The sequence below is a fragment of the Mastigoproctus giganteus genome, chromosome 5, assembly GCF_048544385.1.
Source record: "Mastigoproctus giganteus isolate SK-2022 chromosome 5, ASM4854438v1, whole genome shotgun sequence".
NCBI classification, from domain to species: domain Eukaryota; kingdom Metazoa; phylum Arthropoda; class Arachnida; order Uropygi; family Thelyphonidae; genus Mastigoproctus; species Mastigoproctus giganteus.
Genome location: NC_143579.1, coordinates 228,011,383 through 228,034,084, shown reverse-complemented (window position 1 = coordinate 228,034,084; position 22,702 = coordinate 228,011,383). Strand labels below are relative to the sequence as shown.

The following is a 22,702-nucleotide window of genomic DNA, read 5'->3' as shown; positions in this document are numbered from 1 at the left end:
ATTTTAAGTGGGAAGACTTGTGGTATCTGTTCTTTTGAGCTCATGACATTGTAGGACCAGCAGAATGTGAGCATTGGAACATTTGTAATTGGACTGGTAAGGAATGGTGCAGTGTACTCTTCAGGTGCATCCAGCTTCAGCCTGCAGTTGAATGCTTGTTGGTTCCTTGGCAGAAAAAAGGAACCAAAAAAAAAAAAAAAAAAAAAACCATTTATGTACAGGAACACAATTTTTTTTTCTTTCTTATACCTTCATGCTACATTATCAGGAATAGGTCTCTGACTACATGCAGGTATAAGAAAAAAAAAATAGATGCTGCAAACAGACTGTTCATTCTGATGGATGACGGTGCTCAACACCATAGGGTAGAGTTTGTCAACAATATGTTGGAATATGAAGGTATTGTCCATATTGATTGGCCTACCTGCATCCTGACCTGAATCTTATTTGAGCACCTCTGGAAAGCTCCAAGAAGACATTGCAGCATGTCTGGAATATCCAGTGACACTCAAAACAGCACTTATATGAGAGTGACAACTGATTCTGAAACAACTCGCCTTGATTTTATCAATATATTGCAGGTACAAAACTTCCTACAAGCTTACAGTACTTTGCCACTGCTATGCCATTCATCCAATAAAGCCATGATTACTATTCTCTGTTTCTTTGAATTTTTTCAAATACACTGATCAGAACTTTGTCACATTTACACGTGCTGTGATCCAATAACTGTTTTGGCCAGTGTATTACCTTTGCATATAAGTTGGTGATCTATTGTGTCACTTAGTCATCAAGCTTCAGCTCATAAGCCTAGTATAATACCAAATGTTGCATTTATCCTGACTGGGACTCTGTCACAATGAAAAAAGATCCTGCGGAAGAGGATCAGATCAGATCAGATGGCTATAGGCTGTACGCATTCAGAGAATACTATTATTAAGCATGAAGAGATTGGTCACGGTCTTGATCAGATTCTCATGGTTTGGACTGGGTTAGCTGTGTATTATGGCTTCCACAGCTATGTTCTATATTGCATAATTCAGTGGAAATAAATCATACAGCCAACATAAGTCAAACCTGTTGGTTTGAGGAAGACAAAATTAGAAAAGGACCAGGACACCAGAGTAGTAGATATATAATCACTCACATGGTTGATTATTGTAGATCTGCCTGCTTAGCACTTCTGCAAGAAATCTCATAGAAGTAAACTCAAGAATGCAAATGGCTGTACACACAAAATATATTAGTAAAATAATTTATTAGTAAAGTATATTAGCAAAATATATTAGTAAAGTATTGAGTAGCACAACTCTGATTCATACTATAAAACACAAAATATAGTAGATGGTATCAACAGAGACTGATCTTGATCTTCATATTTGCAACTGATCTTCATATTTGAGCCTTAAGCTATATAATTCAAGACTAGTAAATTAATAAGAGGAGTTTACCTCAATATAGTACGTCGAACACTTCCGTATGATACCCTCCAGAAATTAAAACGGAAAAAACGAAAAAATCGGCAACTTACCGGTACATTAAAGTATAATATAAATAATTAAATAATTAAAGTAAAATATAAATAATTAAATAATCAATTTAACACAATTTAAAACAATTAAAATTCAAATTAACGCAATTAAAAGAATCTAACGAAAATATTCAAAACGATTTTCCTTCCTGAAGCTGACAATGCTTTTCGACCGACTGTCGTGATCACAGGAATGAAAATTACCGAATCAGGCTAAACCTGCACCTTAAATAGTGATTATATGTCTTCGCGCATGCGCGTAAAGGTCCACGCATCGGAGATCAAATATGGCCGCCGAACATTAACAGAATTCTCGTGTAATTTAATTTCAACGGTTTCTGCAATTAAGTCGCGTATAATTACGTTGAACGTTAAGTATTTTGGCCTCGTTAAATAAAAATATGTTTTTCGTTAATGGCATGAAAGGCTAATTCTGACGCTGCTGAACGAGAAGCACGAACTGAGGCTTCGTGTTGATTTACACGAATATTAAGAGAAAACCGCGTCGAACCTTGGTAAGACGAGTCGCAATCACCGCAAGAAATGTTGTATACTAGATCATTAATTTGTGTTGCGAACGCGGAAAGAACCGAGCGATTGTTCAGTATAGTGTGTAACTTCCGTATAGGCCTAGCTATAATTTTAAATTCGGTATCTTTAAAGAATCTGTTAAGCTGTTTGTGCCACTGTTCAACATATGGGACAGAAATAAAGTATTTTTTGATATTACTATTGTTGATTGGTGTAGTATTTTGTATCCTATCCTTAGCTTGTACCCTAATTCGATTTATTGTGTTAATGGGATAACCCCTGTTCAAGAATCTGCTAGTTAATATTTGTATTTCTGAGTCCAAAGCAGAATCCGTCGTTGAATATTTATAGGCATTTAGAAATTGATTAAAGATAATCGATCTTTTGTAGGTGAACGGGTGGTAGCTATTATAATGTAGAAGCATACCGGTGTTTGTGGGTTTTCGATAGATGCTAAATTGTATTTTGTTCGAGTCCCGGGTAAGCGTGAAATTTAGAAAGTTTAATGACTTAGTATCCGTATCTTCCCTTTCCAATGTAAATTTGAGTCTAGAATGAATATTATTAAACGAATGTAAAATGTCTTGGATAGTACTACTATCGGTAATAACTAGAACATCGTCTAAATACCTCCCATAGTATGTGATACGGGGACGAAAAGGTGTCAAATGTATCTGTTCAATCGTTGAGAGATAGATCTCTGACATTAAGCCACTCAGGCTCAAACCCATTGGTAATCCAAAAATTTGTTTGTACACCTTGTCTCGAAAGGTGATGTAGTTAGCCTCAACTAATAGTTTAATTAAGTGAAAAATTTCCTTAATAGGCAGCTTCGTATAATTAATCGGTGTCGAGTTTTTATTTAACATATCCCAAATAATATCTAATGTGTATTCAACGTTTACATTCGTATATAATGAGGTAACATCTAATGAGAATAAATTGTCATTGTCGCCGAGTCTACAGTCTTTAAGATTATTAAATAATGTATCGTAATTCTTAATCCCAAATTGTATAACCTGTCTAAAAGGTTTTATAATGTTATATACATGTGTGGCTAAGGCTGAAAATGCCAAGTTCCTGTAGGAAACAATAGGTCGAATCGGAAATCCAGGCTTGTGTAATTTTACCTGACCAAAAAGATTTCCGATCTTTTTGGCCTGGATTTCCGATTCGACCTATTGTTTCCTACAGGAACTCGGTCATTGAGATATAGCATTAATGTGCCAAATGAAAAGTTTCTTAAACCTCTCACAAAAGTTATTTATTATTCTAGTGGCACACAATTAACATAATGTATTGACAGACTAAAACTCTGCATCTTAAATAACAGCATGGGTGTGCAGTTCACTACCATGGAAGGAGAAATCATCAAAATTTTATTACACCCTACCCTCCATATTCTGAAACTTGCTCTTTGCAAATCTGTTTATTAGTGAATCAACTTTTCTTTGAATTATTTTTGAGAATACCTCTTTCTGTTTGAATAGAAACATCTCAAAAAGTATAAATTTTAGTTTTGGATATTTAAACACAAATTAAAATTAACTATACATAGTTGCTTCAAAGTTATAAAATGTAATGCTATTTAGGACTGTCTTGTCCTTAAATGTTTTTATGGCTAATCAGGCTTTAAACTGCCTAGAATACAATGGTGTTATTACTCATGGCAGAACAAATTTTGCTTTCAAGAGTAGCCCTGATATTGCACTACTTTTAAATAAATGACATTGCCAAAAGGTTAACTGTCATTTATTTAAAAAAAAACAAAAAAAAAAAAAAAAAAAAGATGAAGTAGTGCTATGACAGCAGTTAAACTTTAGACAGTTTCTTTTAAATAAATGGGGGTTATCCGTATGGAAATGCTATTGGTTTTGTCATGAAATGCAAATGGGTTTTATCCTTTTGGAAATACCAAGGCAAAGTTGCTTGCAAAATAAGACTATTACATTAACTAGCAGTTTAAAGCTTGCTGGCAACAAAAATTCATAATTTTTATGCATAAACGCATATAAATGAAGATTTCTGAATTAATGTTTAAAAATATGGCAATTTTTGACGAAAACTAAGAAAGAATTATTTGGCATTCAGGAAATACTTTATGTCAGCCTAATGCTGACATACTGGAATACCAAGAAATTCTTAGTGAAGTTTTCACTATTTGTTTCAGAGGGGAATAAAAAAAATAATAATAAATAATCTGGCACTGCCACAGTTCTTATCTGGATTTCTATGTATAACATTGCATGCTCACATATCAGATTACTTTGTTTTCTTGAAAATCAGATGCTAGATTATTGTACCACTATTGTGTTATTAAAAATTATATGGTATTTTGGTTTTTATTTTCAGATCTTTTTCAAGCTTCTGTTCAGTAGATTAATTAATTGTCATTATCATATAGGTTAGTGCAAAAGCATTTTAACGTAGCCATCTACCAAAGTAGCTAAATTAATTAATAGGTTTGAAACGGTGCCATCTGGGTGGTGGTATCCACTGAGAATAAGTAACAGTAGTCTTCTCCACTGGTGAAGTGTTACTTATTCGAGGTAGTACAATACAATGGCAACTTGTTGCGGAGGCATTCACAATATGAGATATAACCAAAAACGATGCCAATTTAATCAGTTAAACTACTTTGGTAGATGGCTATGTTAAAATGATGCTTTTGTACTAACCTATACGTTAGTCATTCTACCTCGTAGCATGAGGCCTTTGCCCTTAAATATTTTGTCATTATCATATAATACGATAATGACAAACAACTGTCGCTGTGTATTTCATTATAGATATTATATATAGGTATCATATAATGCAATGATGACAAAGCACTGAAAGAAGTTCAAGTTCTGTACTTTTATGAAGGATTATTGAGGACCTGAATATCAATATATGTTCTAGTTATAATATTGGCAAGCAAAGAGGTCTTGAAAGTTGCATTTTATTTTGTAACAATTTCATTAAGCTTGTCACCAATGTATATTTTTTGTAATTTGTTAAAAGATCATGTTAGAGTCAATCACCTTATTTGCAAATTTTGTGATCATCCCAGGACCACACCTCTCACAAATATGGAGGTAGTGTACTTTTTTTTAATATATCTTTAGTCAGATGCATTTTAAAATGCACGGGTGTCTGTTAGCTTCAGCTTGTTAATTCATCCACATATAACATTTTGACTCCCAGTGAACTGATATAAGAGAAATGCTTGTATTGTTGTTTTTGCACCAAAGCAAATAAAGATATGAGGCATTGGTGTGTAACATCTTTGTACTGCATGTATTCTGCTGCTGGTTTTGCTGTGTTTCTGGATGAAAAACCTGAATTTCTAGAGAAAAAGCAATACCATCCATGCTTAAAGACCACCTCTCAACCACAGTGTGAAAAAGTCCAAAAAATTTCAATCTAGTTGGAACTCAAATTCCAGCCTTTTCCACACAGTGTGGAAGGACATGATTGTAACCACTGTGCTACCCACTGAATGGATTTTCATGAAATCATTGGCTTTTAGAAAAAGCTGCTTGGACAATTTCAAATTTCATTAAAATTCTTTTATAATTAAATGACCAATTTGGACACCCCTCTACAAATATCGTGTATTGTGCCAAAGTTCCCTGTGTATACATATCAGCTCAAACACGCCAATATAAAACTCATGCACTTTCCTGTGCAGCAACACATTAGAAATAAGTAGGGGTCATGGATAAGAACTTGCAGACTTCCAACATGGAATGATGGTTGATGGCCACATCAGTAACCTTTCTGCATGCTCTACATGTAAACCTCTCAAAATCTAATGGCAGATGCTATTCAAAGATGGAAAACTACAGTGATACCTCAATGGAAAAATGGCATGGTCAGCCTCACAAACTCACCAAATATATTTGACAAACCATAGTCTGTGTTTCACTAATGTTTGAAGTAAACATAATAGAACAAGTCTAAGAGGGCACAGGAACATCCATCAGTATGTCAACTATCCAAAGAGAGCTGTATAGCCTTAGATTAAATGGTAGTGCAGTTGTGCATAATTCCAATATTATGGTGACCAATGCAAAATGCTATTTGAGGTAGTGTCATTCCCAATGTTCATGGACTCAAAAATGGAACTCTGATGGTGTGGGACTATTTCAGTTGATTTGGACTGGATCCACTGGCAATAGTGCCTGAAACCATATGTCCATGATGCACTTAGACATTTTTGACAAGTATATACTACATATATTATGGCAGTACTATTGAAAGAATGACAACATTCCATGTTATACAGGACCAGAGCTAGTCTGACTTTCAATGTTCACTTTGTGGACATTGAAAAATCAAACTGACCAGCTCGGAACCTATATCTCAACCCTACACAACACCTATAGCATGAATTGGAGCACTGCATTAGACTGCAGCCAAAATGGCCTCCTTCCAAACAGACTCTAGCAGCTGACTTGCACAAGGAATGAGGACAAATTCCAGCTCACACTCATCAGAAGTTTAGTTGAAGATATATATATATATGAAGGACAATTGAGGATGCTGCACAGACTACAATTGGCTGGCTGTAATTTTTGAATTAGAAGCCTTTTTGCAATTACTTGTATTCAAAAGAGTAGCAATTCTGGAACATTATCTGCAGAGAGAGAGAGAAAAAAAAAAAATAGTGATATATGAAAAATACTGCGATATACTTCTGGACCAACTCATGTATCAAGTCAAAAGAAACATCAGCTTTATGTCTACAGGTATGTGCCTGCAGTTTTATAATGTTGTCTTACTGCCCATTCAACAACAGATTAATATCAGTAGTAATGGCAAATGATGCAAGGGAGCAAGCTTACGTAATAACCAGCAAAAAAAAAAAAAATCACTCATCCATCCCCTCTAAAGCAAATTTTCACACACTGATTCTGCAACCATCCTTTTTCAATTTAAGTTAGCAAGTTCATATCTTTGTGTGTGTGTTATGTGAGAAAGAATAAGAATACAATCATCATTAAGTTTATTCAACCCATTTAAAGCTTTAAACACTTCAATCAGGTCTCCTCCTTAGTACCTAGTTTCTAAGCTCTGAAATTTGCAGAAATTGTCTTTTCTGATAAGAGTATCCCCTTTGTGCTCTTGGCTAATCTAGTGTCTTTTCTCGCTGCCCATTCCAAGAGACCCTCATCTTCCTTAAAATGAGATTTCCAGACCTGTACACAGTACTCAAGATATGGCCTGACCATTGCCTTATATGATGGGATAATCACCTCCTTATCAAAGTTCCTGTATAGCACTGTTCACAGAGCTTTATATTGGACTACAATTACCCCCCCCCCCCAAGGTCTCTCTTTCTCCACTACTTTGAGTTTGGTACCACCTAAATGGTATGTTATTCTGGGATTACTGCTGTTCATATGCAGTACCTCGTATTTACCAATGTTAAATCTTAATTGCAACTTTTCAGTCCATCTGCCTAATTTTTCTGTCTTGCTGAGTAGTCATTAAGATTCTTGTCATTAACCAATCTGCCAACTCATGTATCATCTGCAAACTTAGACATTAAGCCTGATATGCCCTCATCAATATCATTAATAAAAACTGTAAAAAGTAAGGGACCCAGCACTGAACCCAAGGGACTCCACTAATAACATTAGTCCAAGAAGAGCAGTGCCCATTTACAACCACCTTCTGTCACTCAACCATCCCTTTATCCACAGCAGTAACTTTCCCCTAATGTCAAACTTCTCCAATTTGTACAGTAGGCTTGTACAGAACAGTGTCAAAAGCTTTACTGAAACCTAAATATATGATGTCAATTGTTTGCATCCAACTAATTATCTACTAAGAATGTTACTGCATCACAGTAGCTTAGAGGGATCAGACAGGAGCCCCCCCCCCCACCGCCGTGACAAACCCATGCTGCGATTTCCATATAATTTCATTCCTCTTATGATAATCCGGCAATACTTCTTTAACCATTGTCTCTATTACTTTCCGTGGAACAGAAGTGAAGCTTCCAGATCTATAATTGCCCTTTGGTCCTCTTTGTGATTATGAGAAATTAAGTTTGAGGTATTACCCTATATTCCTTATATCAGACTTGGTTCCATGTGATTATCACGCTTTTTGGCTACTAAAACATGCATTAAGAGAACATTAATTCTCCTCAAAAGAAAGGATGAAAGTGGCAGTGAACAAATGGCTTCAACAAGCACAAAAACTTATCCTCTTCAGGTCCACAGAGTATTGCATCATTGAGGAAATGTGTCAAATGTAATGGGGACTACAATGAAGCTTGATAAGCATTTCCTTGTTTGTGAAATACAACTTGTTTAAATTTTGTGGTTTTTATTGAATGACCATTGCACAAGTTCCATTCTTTATCATACAACTGTTTGCCATTGCATTCATTATTTTGTACTTAAGATTAAAAAACAAAGCATGGGGTATATTTTCTTCCACATCACTACTAACATTCATCACAAAGGTGCTACCACTCTAGTCTTAAGAATCCCTATTCCATTTTTTTTTTTTTTAAATAAATTCTCTAACTTCTCACTGGTACACATTGTATGTTTAAATATATATACTGTTGTAATGAAGTTATGGCAGCAAAAGATTCACACCCTTCTTGGTGTCCTGGAGTAGAAAGAAATTAAGTTTCTACCATAAAATTTACTTTTTCGGTTAGAAATCAGTATTTTGGAATTTGCAAATTCCAGCCTCTCAAAGATATATAACAGATATAACATTTACGAAAAGGGTGGGCATACCACATCCTTGCAAATCTTGAGGCTTAAGTTTTGTGAGGGTAAGAAGCTGTTGACCACACAAAAAAAAATATATATGAAAGTTTTAAAAGCCAAAAGAAACTAGCACTAGCTTTCAGTCAGTTGGTATGTAAAGTTAGGAACAGCTTAAATAATTATACAATACTCACCTCAAGTTGACAGGCATCTCTATTTTCAGAAATATATATATTTTTTCTTCAAATAAGATCTTGTCTCAAGTATACTAAAGTTTCTGTTTATACTCCAAGAGAGTTTAGGAAGAAAAGCATTAACTTCACTGCATGGCAGCTACACAACAGTAATCAGTTTAAAATGGACTGTGCATTTTTTATGGCAGCATACAGATTTGAACATGTGTGCTAACCCAGAACTATGTCCAGTCCTATAAAACATACTTCAGATGTGATACATATCCTGCCAGTAAAAATGAGTTGATGAATACAAAAAAGTATCTACAGTCAATTTCATTCTCATGTAGTTCACTAGCTGCAGGGAATTTCTGGACCCTATTAATACCATTAATATCCATCATGGTTTTTCAAACACATATGATGATATTCACTAGCTGAGAAGGGAAAGGTGATACAGATTTTATCTTTAAAGAAAATGCAGAATTTTAGACAAAACCAACTTTTCTTGATTCAAGAAAGTCATGGATACAATAACTTGTTACGTCTTCATTTGAACACACTTATTCTTGAATTATTTTCAAAATAAGAAAGATTTTAACTCAAAACCTAACATTGATGAGTGTTCATCAATGTGGATTCAAGATCAAAACTATGAACATAAATTAGAAGTCTGTGATTTGAGCAGTTAGGTATTATATTAATGGTTGGTTATGTATATTTAATATTCAAAATATCTATTAAAACAAAGCTCTATATTCTGATGTCAATAAAAATGGGTGTCATTTTATACTAATTTGTTATTTAGTTTATGATCAACTGCCAAAAATCGTGCATGCCCTATAGCTCGGCTCGTATAAATCTTATAATGAACAAGTAACAGTATTGCATAAGTGATATCAGGCCCTATTTTAAAATAAAAAAAAGTTTTAATTTAGTGCTGAAAAACATTATGGCAATTCATTTGAACCACACAGCAATTCAAAGGCAATTTATATTACTTGTTAACTTCTAACCGCATATCTTTACACATCTCTTTTGGCATTATTAAAAGAAATTCAAATGCAATACTGATGATTTGATATAAGCCATATTAAAAACATAATAAATGATTTAAAAATTTATAAAATATACCAAAATTAAAAGGTGCTAAAAATAAGAAAGTAAATCAAATGAAAACAATTTCATTATTACTATTTTTTGCTATACATATTTTATTGCTTTACATTAATCAGCAACTTTCTATTCTCAACAGAGTTGATTCTGTTTCTCAGCAAATCTCTTTCAATTATTCACCAATACCATGATGCCACTGAAATTTTATTTATTTTTTTTTCAGTTTGTTGCAGAACCACTTTTGAGTCGCACATTGTGTCCCTTCCCCTACATATACTAGGTGGTAGATGACTCTCATCAACCGGTGCAATACCACCACTTTGCTTATTGGAGGCTTGAAATGGTGGAACCCATGTTTAGTCTCTAAAGCTAAGTTCCGGTCAACCTTTCCCTATCTCCTCCATCATGCAGTATGATTGATGACTTTTGAGGTTAGGATGAACATCATGGCGAGATCCAATATTTCTTATATTTCGAGGGTACAGCTCTAAAACAGTGTTCGCAGGCCGGCCGCTAGTTAGTACACCGGACCGAAGCTATTGGTAACTCTCTAGGAGGCTTCCGGATCAGCTAGTGTATAATCTTGCTACCTCTACTCTGCCAGATAGTGACTGGAGGGAGTCCGAGTAGTGTGTATGCAGGGAGCATTGTCGAAGCCACGTTATGTCAAGGATCTGGGTGTATTCTTACCATGTGTACGCCATATCCAAAAATTTCATTACTTTCATTTCATTCATTACTTCATACAGCATGTCCCACCCACTTTTTCTTCCTATTGAATACACCATGAATTGTCAAACTAATAGAGCAAGCTTATCTGCGAAAAGATCTAAACCTCCCAAGCACTTCCTAATCCATTTCACAAATATAGGTGGTCTCAATTCTAATCTCAACAATGTCCATTTCCACTTGCAGTCTGCCAAACCCCATCTACTGCTCATCTCAGATGACCAAATTATTCGATGTATGATTCCTTTCGCCTCAAAGGTGGTACTTGTGCATATGTCCATTCTGACATTCCCTGTCAGAGACTTGGCAATTTGGAATCTCCTCTCTTTGTTCTTCTCTGGCTTAAAATCTCTCTACCTCATTGTGTCAAATTCATCTGTTGTCTCTACCGTTCTCCCAACTCCACTAATCACTTGGAGCTCTTTGACTTCCTCTCTTTGCAACTTTACTTTCTCCAGTCCAACTTTCCTAACAGTGAGGTAATTTTCCTTGGTGATTTTAATGTTCACAACTCCAGCTGGCTTCCGTTTTCTAGTCACAACGACCCAGATGGTCGAGATGCTGAGCTGAGGCTTTTGCAATTACTAATGACCTTGCACAGATTGTTCATTTACCTACAAGAATACCGGACAATCCTAATCATACAGCCAATACGCTTGATCTTTTTCTCACAAACAACCCTTTTAAGTACACGGTCAAAGTGAGAGGTCCTTTAGGCACTTCCAGATCACAACTTGGTGATTCTCTTCTCCAATGGAACCTTTATCTCATGGCTATTTCCAACCTCGTGTTGTTTGGCATTACAAGAATGCAAAATGGGATGACCTTCGAGACTTCTTTTCTTCTTTTCCTTGGTCGGATTACTGTTTCAAAACTTCTGATGTCAACGTTTGCTCAGATCATGTCAGTGAAATTATTGTTGAAGGAATGGAATCCTTTATCCCACACTCCACTTTAAAATCTCGTCCTTTATCTAAACCTTGGTTTTCCTATAAATGTGCTAAGGCTGTTCAAGAGAAGAATGTTGCATATCGTAATTGGCTTGTTTCTAATTCTTCAGTTTCATTTTCTGCATACACCAAAGCTTGCAACAATTGTAAAGCAGTTATTAATCAGTCCAAACTAGAGTTTGAACAGGCTAAGAGTAGGAAACTTGCATCTTGCCCTAATGGTAGCCAAGCATTCTGTCTCTTGCCAAAGCTATTGGCCGCAACTTTTGCCCATCTCTGCTCCCACCTCTGTCCATACTAGATGGTTCTGTTGTCACTTCAGCCAAGGATAAAGCTGACCTGCTAGCATCCTATTTTTCTTCCAACTCATGTATTAATGATCTTGGTAAAACACTTCCCACCATTCCCAACACGCTCCATTCAATGCCTCCTCTGGTCTTCCATCAAAAGAATGTCAGAAGGATTTTAACGAACCTTGATGCTAAGAAAGCTCCAGGTCCCGATGGTATTTCTCCACTTGTTCTCAAAACCTGTGCTCCTGAACTTACTCCTATTCTTTGCCGCCTTTTTTCACTTTCTTATTCCAAAGGTGTTTTTCCTTCTGCTTGGAAATTTGCTCATATCCAGCCAGTTCCTAAAAAGGGTGACAAATCCCTCCCATCCAATTATTGTCCCATTGCAATTACTTCTATTCTTTCTAAAGTAATGGAGAAATCAATTAACCGCCAACTCTTAAACTACCTAGAGACCTTCTGTATGATCAACGATCGCCAGTATGGATTCCGTCAGTGTCGATCCACTGGTGATATTCTGGCTTATGTTACCCATTTATGGACTAATTCAATGGAAAGGTTCGGTGAAACACAAGTAGTTGCTCTTGATATCTCAAAGACTTTCAATCGTGTTTGGCATAAAGGTCTTCTAAACAAACTTCCATCTTACGGTTTGCCAACTGTTTTTAGTAATTGGTTATCCAGTTTTTTCTCTGATCGCTCACTGAGGCGTGATGGTAGATGGCTCTGTCTTCTAACTTCTCCACTAATGCCGGTGTCCTCCAAGGTTCAGTTCTTTCCCCCACTCTTTTCCTCTTGTATATTAATGGCCTTCTTCCATTGACTGGAAATCCTATCCATAGTTTTGCCGATGATAGCATATTGCATTCCATTTTCCATTTTGAGAAACCTTGTCCTGCTCAATCAGCTTCAACTTTTTGAAAATCTGCTACCAGTTCCTTAAATGCCGATCTTCAGGTAATTCTCCAGTGGGGCAAAGACAACTTAGTTGATTTCAACCCTTCTAAAACTCAGTCTTGTCTTATATCTCGCAAAAAGGATTCTTCTGCTCCTATGCTTATCTTTAGTGACACTCCGATTTCTAGGCAAAATGATATATCTCTTTTGAGGATTACCCTGACTTCTAATCTTTCTTGGCACAAGCACATTACAAATATTGCTTCCTCTGAATCTAAAAAACTTGGTTTTCTCTTTCGCTTTCGGCGTTACTTTTCTTCCAAACAGCTGCTCACTCTGTATAAATCGCAAATCTGCCCTGCCATGGAATATTGTTCCCACATCTGGGGTGGTGCTTTCAGAGCCTCTCTGTCTCTCTCAGGCTTCTTGATTCCATTCAGAAGAGGGCAGTTAGATTAATTAATGATTCATCTTTAACAAAGTCTCTCCACTCGCTGTCTCATAGACTTACTGTTTCTGCTGCATGCCTCTTCTACAGATACTTCAATGGGCACTGTTCTTCTGAATTGGCTTCTATAATTCCTGCTCTCTCTTTCAAAACAGTCCGAACACGTGCCACGACCAGCCAACATCCATTTACTGTCCAATTCAAACTCACAGAACCATCTTTTCACCTTCCTTGTTTATTCATTTAACTGCCGTTTTCTGGAACAACCTTCCTTCATACGTATTTCCTGAAAATTACAGTCTACAGAAGTTCAAGTCCAATGTCAACAAATATCTTCTTTCGTCTTCTCAACCTCCAACCCAAGCACGGTACTAAGTACTATAGGTTCTAATACCTCTCATGTTTTCGATTTACTTAAAAAAAAAAAAAACATTATGCACTGGTCAATGTGAAAACAGGTTCTTCTGTTGAGTGCCATGTTCAAGAGTCCAACCATATGATAACCACTTGGTGAATGAACACAGTGGAAGTGAAATTACTTCCATAGGTAAATGGCCATTGCGCATTGTTTTACAAGATGATGCCACAGAACAAATCTACATTATCTGCTTCTGATGGCTGGCTTAAGTGTTTTTCAGAAATTTGAAAACCTCTCATGATATCCAGGGGACCTTAGTGCAATGCCAATAATCATCGTTTCGAAAATCAGGTGGAAGTCACACCCCTGTATGTCGCATTATTCCATTTTGTATGAAGGGATTCCAACTATTGCTATTTATCACTCTCACAAGGTCCATCTAGTCATACTCCTGGAAATGCTCAGCAACAACCAGGCATGTATAATCAACTGCTCGAAATGCAAGCAGATGTTCATCCAATCATCTTTAAAAACAATGAGTTATCTCCTCACCCCACATACTTTGCACACAGCCTTATAGTTTTATCAGATTTTAAATGACAGGTTTGTGTATTATTTTCAAGTAGTAAATCCATCTCTTTCAGTGCTTTATTAAATTATGGGTTCATTTCAATTCAGCAGTGGTTATTTATGCTTGAAGACACAACGTGGATAGATTATTCAAGAATTATAAATAAGAGTTTAATTGTTCCATGCAAAAGTATTTATTATTAGAATAAACTGATAAAAAATTTATTATTGACCATTAGCAGACAACAGCATAAAGTCCTTGCAATGATGAATTAAATATATAACAGAAATACTCAAAGCAGAAGTAGTGAAGGAACAAAGATAAAATCATAACTAGTTGTTAAGCAGTTTTTAAATGAATATAATTTATAACTGTATGTGGATTGAATATTATGGCTTAAAAATAACACATTACAATTTGAATACTAATAGCAAAGCTCATAAATTTATTTCAAACGCACTAATAACTTTGTTACAAGTGCCAGCATGGAGCTGGTTGCCTTAGGAAGAGGTGCAACCTCTCATTGGTGTTGTCCAACTAAATTTAACCACCTAGGAACTGATGACATCTGAATATACAAAACCCTTGTTGCCAACAAGGATATATTTCATGACAAAACATGTATGTCACTTTTCCCCAACTTTTATGTGTTAAAATTGAATCTATTCATAAAAGAAAGCAGAAAATAGCAATCTCCACTCTAAGCAGTGTCTATCAAGGATAAACAGCGTAAATATGAAAATGTGCCACATTCACTTGTTTAATTTTATATATGCAATATTCCAACAATTAGCTCTTCCCATATAATATATGACACCATTTTATATTTTGTCAAAAAGAAAAATGTTACTGAGATTTGCATAGACTAATGAACAAGTTACTTATTTTTATATAAATTCTATTTTCCTACACATCGAGCTGACGTAAAAAAAAATATTGGGGGAGGTCCTTATTAATTCATTAATAAAATATAAATGAAAGGATCTTATATGCACAAAGTTAAAATATAGGTAAGATATTAAAATAATGTAAAAATATGAAGCTATTTCACATGAAAAGGAAAAGTTCATAAGTCACCTAGGTGGTTAATTTCTTTAGAAAATTTAACATTTGAATTCTGTTAAAAATAGTGCAAAGAATAAGAAATTTGTTTCTCCTTTCTAGGACTACTTCAGTTAACTTTCTATACAAATAAAGAAAGCTCTTATTTTAAAGTTTTGCAAATTGTGTTTGGTGAGCTGCCAGCAGAGCACATTTAATTTCCAAATAGTCCTTTTAAATTGTGAAAGAGCACACAGTACAGGAGCCACTTCAGCTGCATATGCAAGTTTAGATAGTAACTTTTGTCATTCTTTGTGCACTTCAAGATGAATGTCAAGTGTGTATAGATTAAACACTTCACTTAAATGCACCTAAAGTAAATTTAAAATAAAATTAAAGATGTCTACAACAATGAATAAACAATGACAAAGGCATAAAAATACAGCATAGAACAATATTTACCACACATTCTTGGCACATATCAGATAGCATGGCACAATAAAACAAACAAAATGACTATACATAACTGATCTTTCCTGATCTGTGATAATTCTAAGCTTTTTCCATAAATTAAATTCCAGAAAAATGTTTACAAATGCTTCAAAGCTCATATATATTTCATTTAATTCACAGGAAAAAAATTTAAGTCAATTCCAATGCAGTATTTTACAGTTTACCAGATGTATAATGATTACATTTTCACAGAACTTAGTCATACATTCACAGTATAACAAAGCATTTTTCTTTGTTAAATTAAATTACTATTTATCAAAATACCACACACAATAAAAGAAGTTCAGCATGTGCTTTTTATAGCTGTGCTAGTTTGTTCCCTTCACCATAAGCCTGTCGAACGACCACCAGGGGGATTGTTAATTCTTATTCCTGAGCGAGGGCTTTTGTTGTCGTCTATCTGAGCACCTACAAATGAAAATCAGTTTGGCAATATATTTAGTAAGATATGGTGAAATGCTGCCAACTAAAAGAACTATATCAAGAACAATGTAACTTTTTAAAGATTAAATTATGATAATATAAATGGTAAACAGGGAACAAAATCAAAAACAATCAGCCCTAGCCCACACACATGCATGCAGAGAGAGCTCAGCAGTGCAGACAGGCTGCCAGAGCAGGTCATGGGATCTTGTCATGATATACAGGAATTTTTCTAGCAGGGATAAGGAGGTGATTATTCCCTTGTATAAGGCAATGGTCAGGCCACACCTTGAGTACTGGATACAAGTCTGGAGGCCTCATTTTAGGAAGGATGTAGTTGCTAGAAAGAGCATAGAGAAAGGCAACAAACAAGGTTGGTGAGGGGAACAAAGGGCTGTTCTTACCAAGAAAGGCTTAAGTTCTGCAAATTGCAGCATTGGAGACTAGGCACCTGCAAGGTGATCTGATTGAAATGTATAAGGCCTTGAATGGTTTGAGCAGGCTCAATGTTGATGGGATTCTTCCTCTTGCTCAGATTACAAACCTGAGGGGGTATAAACTCAAATTGAGAAGACAGTTGTAGAATAGATGGGAGAAAATTTTCCTTTAGTCAGCAGGTAGTTGATTGCTGGAACAAACTTCCATCTGTTGTTGTGGAAGTTGACAGCCTAAATAAATTAAATGAAGAACTGGACAAACTTTTGGAGCAAATGGATGGGGGAAATGTGTGAGTTTTTTTTTTTTTTTTTTCTGGCTGATGCTGCATAAGCTTGCTTTCTTGCATCATATGCCTCTACTATTGCTAATGCATATTATATTAGTGCCACAGGACAACAAAATTCATTAGTTACTTACAGGTATTATCACACTGCAAATTTCACAAGGATTGCTAATAAAACATTTGAGTTTTAAAGCTCTTCAGAGAGTTTAATAATTCAGGTAACTCGCTTCACATTCACACTTTATTAAAATAATTTAAATTACTTTGTCATACAGTAACTATGTAATACTGTTGTCAGTCATTTCACTCTTACAACTACTTTAGAATATTTTTTTACTAACGTTGATATGTGAAAATAAACAATATATCAATGGATTCATTTAATACAAGCCATCTTTTGAATTTTTTTTTTTTTTTTATTTATTGTATGAAGTGGGTACTGCTAAAACTTTGGCAATACTGTCTTTTGAAAAGATTATACAACTAAGAAGTCCAACCTTTGTTTTTTTTCTCAGTTCTTTTATAAAGTAATATTTAACTACCTAATTTACAACATCTGCCTCGACCTGATATTCTGTAAATAACTGTAATGGAAAAGTTTACTATAAGAAGTGTGCACAGTTTTGAATTAATTCTTATAGACTAAATATGACTGAAATATCAAAAACAGAACTGTTTCAAAATTAGGTATTCTAATTTAAATAAATTTTGAAAGTACTGTTATTTACTCTCAACAGAAAAATCCATTTTAGATCAGCTCTTTTTGGTGCTCATCCAAACAATTCAATCCCTCAGGTCTACTTTAGATTTGAGAGGCTGGATTTTTTTTTTTTTTTTTTTATCTGGGCTATTAAATGAATGTGTCTGAAGCTGGTTTGGTTTTTCAGGATGAAAACACAAAGTAAACACTAACTATAACTGAGGACAACTAACTCAGTCCAGTTTATGGACTGAGTTAGTTGTCCATACTGAACCAAAGGGACAGCAATAGCAGGTTGAATTAAGCATGAAGATTTTTTTCTTTTTCTTGCAGTAAAAAAGACTATTGGGGTAGGGGATATTTGAAGCCACAAGCCTAGAAAAGGTACAGAAGAGACTTTGACAGTCTTTCAAGTAAGCACTAACTAGCAAAACAGCATATCCTGGTAAACAAATGATTTCAATTCCATTTGGTTTCATTAGGATCATAAAAATATATATTTTTTACATATTTTGCAAAAATTCCAAAAATCTGCAAAAAAAAAAAAAAAAAAAAAATTGGAAATGCTTTATATTATTTAATAATTAGGTTGCTTCTTTTTGAAGAAAATTTACTTAAAAAATGATGAGGTACTTAGGTTAAAGTATTATTTCCATTGATAATATTATATAACATTAACTGTTTTATGTAATAAAACTATTAAACTAAATTTAATACCTTCGAGACATAAGGAAAGTGAACAGTCTTGCTTTGAGAGCTCTTATCCAGTAGCCACATGCAATTACTAAATATAAAGTATTTAAAATTAAGACAATTATTGTATCCATTATGAAGAGAAAAGTTACACACAGGAATTATATTTTTTATATAAATATCAACCAATGATATTTAATCTGTAAACAGAAATCTACTCTAAATTCAATAAATGCACTCCACATCAAGAAGCAAGGCCAAAATTATGTTTTTCTGTGAAAACCTTAACAAATTCACTGAAGAGAATTAGAAGGCTGTTTAAGAGGCTAATCAACAGTCAGTAAAAATAATGAACTGAATTCCTGCCCACTTCCGTACAGAGTAAGTTACAAAAATATATTAAAACCATTAAGAAATTTGATGTGGAGTAAAATCTCCATAATTAAAATTAACTCCAGTAATTCCCTTTCCATAATTAGACTGCTTTATTTATTTACAACAGTGAAAGCAAATAATGTCAATACAAGACTTTGTAAATACAAGACTGTCACAGTTAGTCAGTATCAGGTGAGGGTAGCATGGTTTTTTTCTCCTGGAAATTTGGGTTTTCGTCCAGCAAACAGAAAATAGACCTCAGAACACATGCAATTTACAGACAATATACACGAGGCAATATGGCCTTAGTCACTGATGCTCCTAAAACACTACTACAACTACAACAATAAGACTGTCGCTGATTGTGCTATTAAATATTTACTTCTTAAAAGAAAAATTTTCAGGTACGAGTAATTCATTATATTATTATTTTAACCTACTTCATTTGCATTCAGTGACCCCTTTTCTAGGATAAACTAGGCAAGCTGCAGCATATGACCAGTACGATTCAAAAAAATAAAATAATAACAATTAATTAATTAATAATAATTATGCACCAAAATATTGAGATAAGTTTATAAAATTGCTTTCTCACAAACTCTAAACTGCACCAATTTAAGGGTGGGTGAAGCAAAAGAATATAAAATATGGCTGGCTGATTTTGTTTATGGCACCTATCAACACTACTGCCACTTATGGAAATCTCACCCAGGGCACATTCATGCTAGCATCAGCTCTATATACACTAAATATATTAGTTATGTTTATAATTGTAATCAGCCTACAAACATACTCACAGAACTGTATTAAGACAGATTTAAACACTAATTTTTGAAAATATAATGGAACTGTACAGCAATCAACCTTTATATGTATACAGTATTTGTTGATCGGCAGGAGAAGAATATTTCCACCAGATTCAACAATGTATAGTATTCAAATTAGATCAGATTCAGAGTCATCATCACATGTAGTCTATAATGGCTGCTATATTTATTCATAATTGCAAGTTATTTAAATATAAATTTTTCATAATGATGTTTGTCATTAATTTTTTTAATTCAGATACATTTGCTGGAAGGTGCTGCTTCAGTGGTGGTTAAACTTTTTGCATTGTAATCCCACAAACTGGACTATTTGAGATGTTTAGTGTCATATTTGCAAGAGGGTTAAACATTTATTGAAAAAGACAAGGAAACCAATTTGTAAAATAATGAAAAGTTAACAGAAACAAATAAAAATATAAATATTGTGATATAAATGATACATGATTACTATAGCAGAATAAGAAATGCCTTATTCTAAGGAATTTATTTCATGTATCGGATGACCATTTTCATCAATACGTTATTTAAACTTTGCTAGCATAATTATTTCTTCAATCCCTCAAAATATTACAATCTACAAAAGGGTTGCACATGGTTGTTCTAAATAACTGAAAATGTATGCTTTTTAAGTGCCTTAAAACCGGCTCAAATTAACACTGAAGTAATTTAGATTACGGTATAGTTTAGGGCTAAAGCCTCAGGTTATGTAAAGAGTTTAACTAATGTACAAGTTAGTGCAATTGCATCATTTGAGTACATATCCAACTACTTAATTAGTTATAAATTGGCATTATTAAGTATATCTCATATTGTGAATACCTTCATGGCAACTCGTTGTGAAGGTATTCACAATATGAGATATACTTAATGATGCCAATTTATAACTAATTAAGTAGTTGGCTATGTACTCAAATGATGCAACTGCACTAACTTGTACATTAATTAACACAAAGTAATTATTAAGTAGTAAATCCATCTCTTGTAAATCGAATTAGGTTTGTACCCCACCTTTCCCCATTTGTTCTTTACAGATGATTTTTAAATGTGTAACTGGTTCATTTTCATGCAAAATTTATCTAAAATAAAATAATATATGTATGCGTATTAATTACATATATTTATATATGTTTTTTTTTTTTTTTTATGTTCATTTCTTACATAAAACTTTCCTTCTCTTTTCTTCCACTCCCCATCTCCCCCTGTGTCAGTGGCCACCATAAAAAAGTTCTCAGTGGTCATATGCCACTGAGGACTTTTTTTTTTTTGGGTAATTCCAACCACAATCCCAATAACACAGGTTTTCAATCCACAATAATTTCGTACTAAATGGACTGAAAAGCAAAACTGTTTTTTAACACTACCTGAACTTCTACAGAATGAAATCCCCCCCACACACCTTCCCCAGATAATGCAGAGGTGTGTTGTTCAAACATAGCTGCCTTTCCACTGCCCCCACTCTATCTGGTTGTCCTGAAATAACTTGCTACAGGAAGGTTATTTTCAAGACCACAAGTGGAGAACACAAAATGAAAAGCAGGAATGGTTAGTTAGTTTGTGAATACATGATGGCAGTTTCTATATGCATTCTAAATAGTTTAAAAGAAAGCAGAGAAATAATGAGTGCCAATTAAGATAAACCACTGTTCACAGAAATAATTGAAGAAAGGACAGGTCCATTTCCTATCTTACAAGCAACTGAATGCCTGTGTGAAAAGAAGCAGAAGGATGGTAAGAGACAGAGAGATTACTGTATTCCAAAAGTATGACACAAAAAATTGCAATAATTCTGTAACTATTTAAATTTTTTAAATTAATGGTTCTATTGTTGTTTTGGCAGCACGGCAATGAAAAATGCTCGGTACTTTTTGATGTGTACTTTGTACCAGTCTATGGCCTTATCACTGAGAATAGTTTGTAGAAAAACCAAAAATCATCTCAGCACATTTTTGCATAATACATAATTTCAGAAACTACTGCTTCTGATAGCACAAAATACACATCAGTTTAATTTGAATAAATTAAGCAATATTAATTTACATTTCAAAATCAAGCTATACAATGCATAAAAAAAAAAAATCTCAAAATACAAAAATTGAATACCATACTACTTAAAGTTTGCTAATTATCACAGTAATCTTCCTTATTTCATTATAATTTTAAAAAATATGAACCAATGCACTAATTAGACAGACCACAAATTTTACAGAAATCAGATTTGCTTCACACATTCATTGTGATTCTTAATAAGACAGAAACAGCCACTTATACAGAAATGTTACATTTTTAAAATTAGTAGATTTTGCTTGATGAGATCTCTGGGTGTTATTAGCTGGTAATGTTAAGTGGCAAACAATATATGGAATTTTAAAAAATTTTCCCAACTCATTAACATGTATAAAGCTCAGAAATAAATCAAAGTAATATATGTGGTATAAATTAATTTATTCAAAATACTTTCATTGTCATGTTTCTGCAATATTTTCATTTTACTATGTCAAATGAAATATTAATTCCATAACCATCAATCACCATGGAAGAAAAGGCTGTGGTGATATATACGGTGGTGTGTGTGTGTGTGTGTGTTCATTCAAATGCTGTAATAAAAATTGTCTTTATTTTATTATTATTTTTTTGTAATCTAGACAGATTCATTTATGAAGACTGCCATAAAACCATCATTGAAAACCAAGCATTCACAAATAAAATGCAACCTGTCAGAAATTTTTCCAGAGGAATGCAGCAAGTTGTACATACATTAAACCATACAGTTGGTCAATTAGCAATTCATCCTATCTTAACTTATTGTACAAGTTCTGATATGCCATAGTTCCTATTTTTCAACCAATCAATGCTTGTTATTTGCAAATGTATAATAATAGCTTGTTTAAAGAATTGTCTGCTTCCTTGAGATTTTTTCCTTAGGTGAAATAAACGAATGCAGTACAGATTAAACCTGAGAATCAGAGAATTTCAAATTATTTTTAGGAATAGCTTATTAATCTGTATATATAATAAAATTCTGATTACAGTAAGGTGGTAGGGTATGACTGTATTTATGCAAAGGAAAATTGTTTTAAATGGTATTTAAATATG

The 22,702-nt window shown here is 34.1% G+C and overlaps 1 protein-coding gene across 4 annotated transcripts in view; it reads right to left on the bottom strand.

The window, feature by feature from the left end:
• Window positions 1-14,738: 14,738 nt before the first annotated feature.
• CRMP (Collapsin Response Mediator Protein) overlaps window positions 14,739-22,702 on the bottom strand; it is a 272,256-nt gene continuing 264,292 nt past the window's right edge. For all 4 annotated transcript variants that reach the window (XR_016546993.1, XM_090374441.1, XM_090374444.1 and 1 more), the window contains one exon: window positions 14,739-16,278. Coding sequence is in view for 3 of the 4 variants with exons in the window: in XM_090374441.1 (XP_090230567.1) it covers window positions 16,193-16,278 (86 nt within the window). In the remaining variant the exon portion in view is untranslated. The remainder of the gene's footprint in view (window positions 16,279-22,702) is intronic.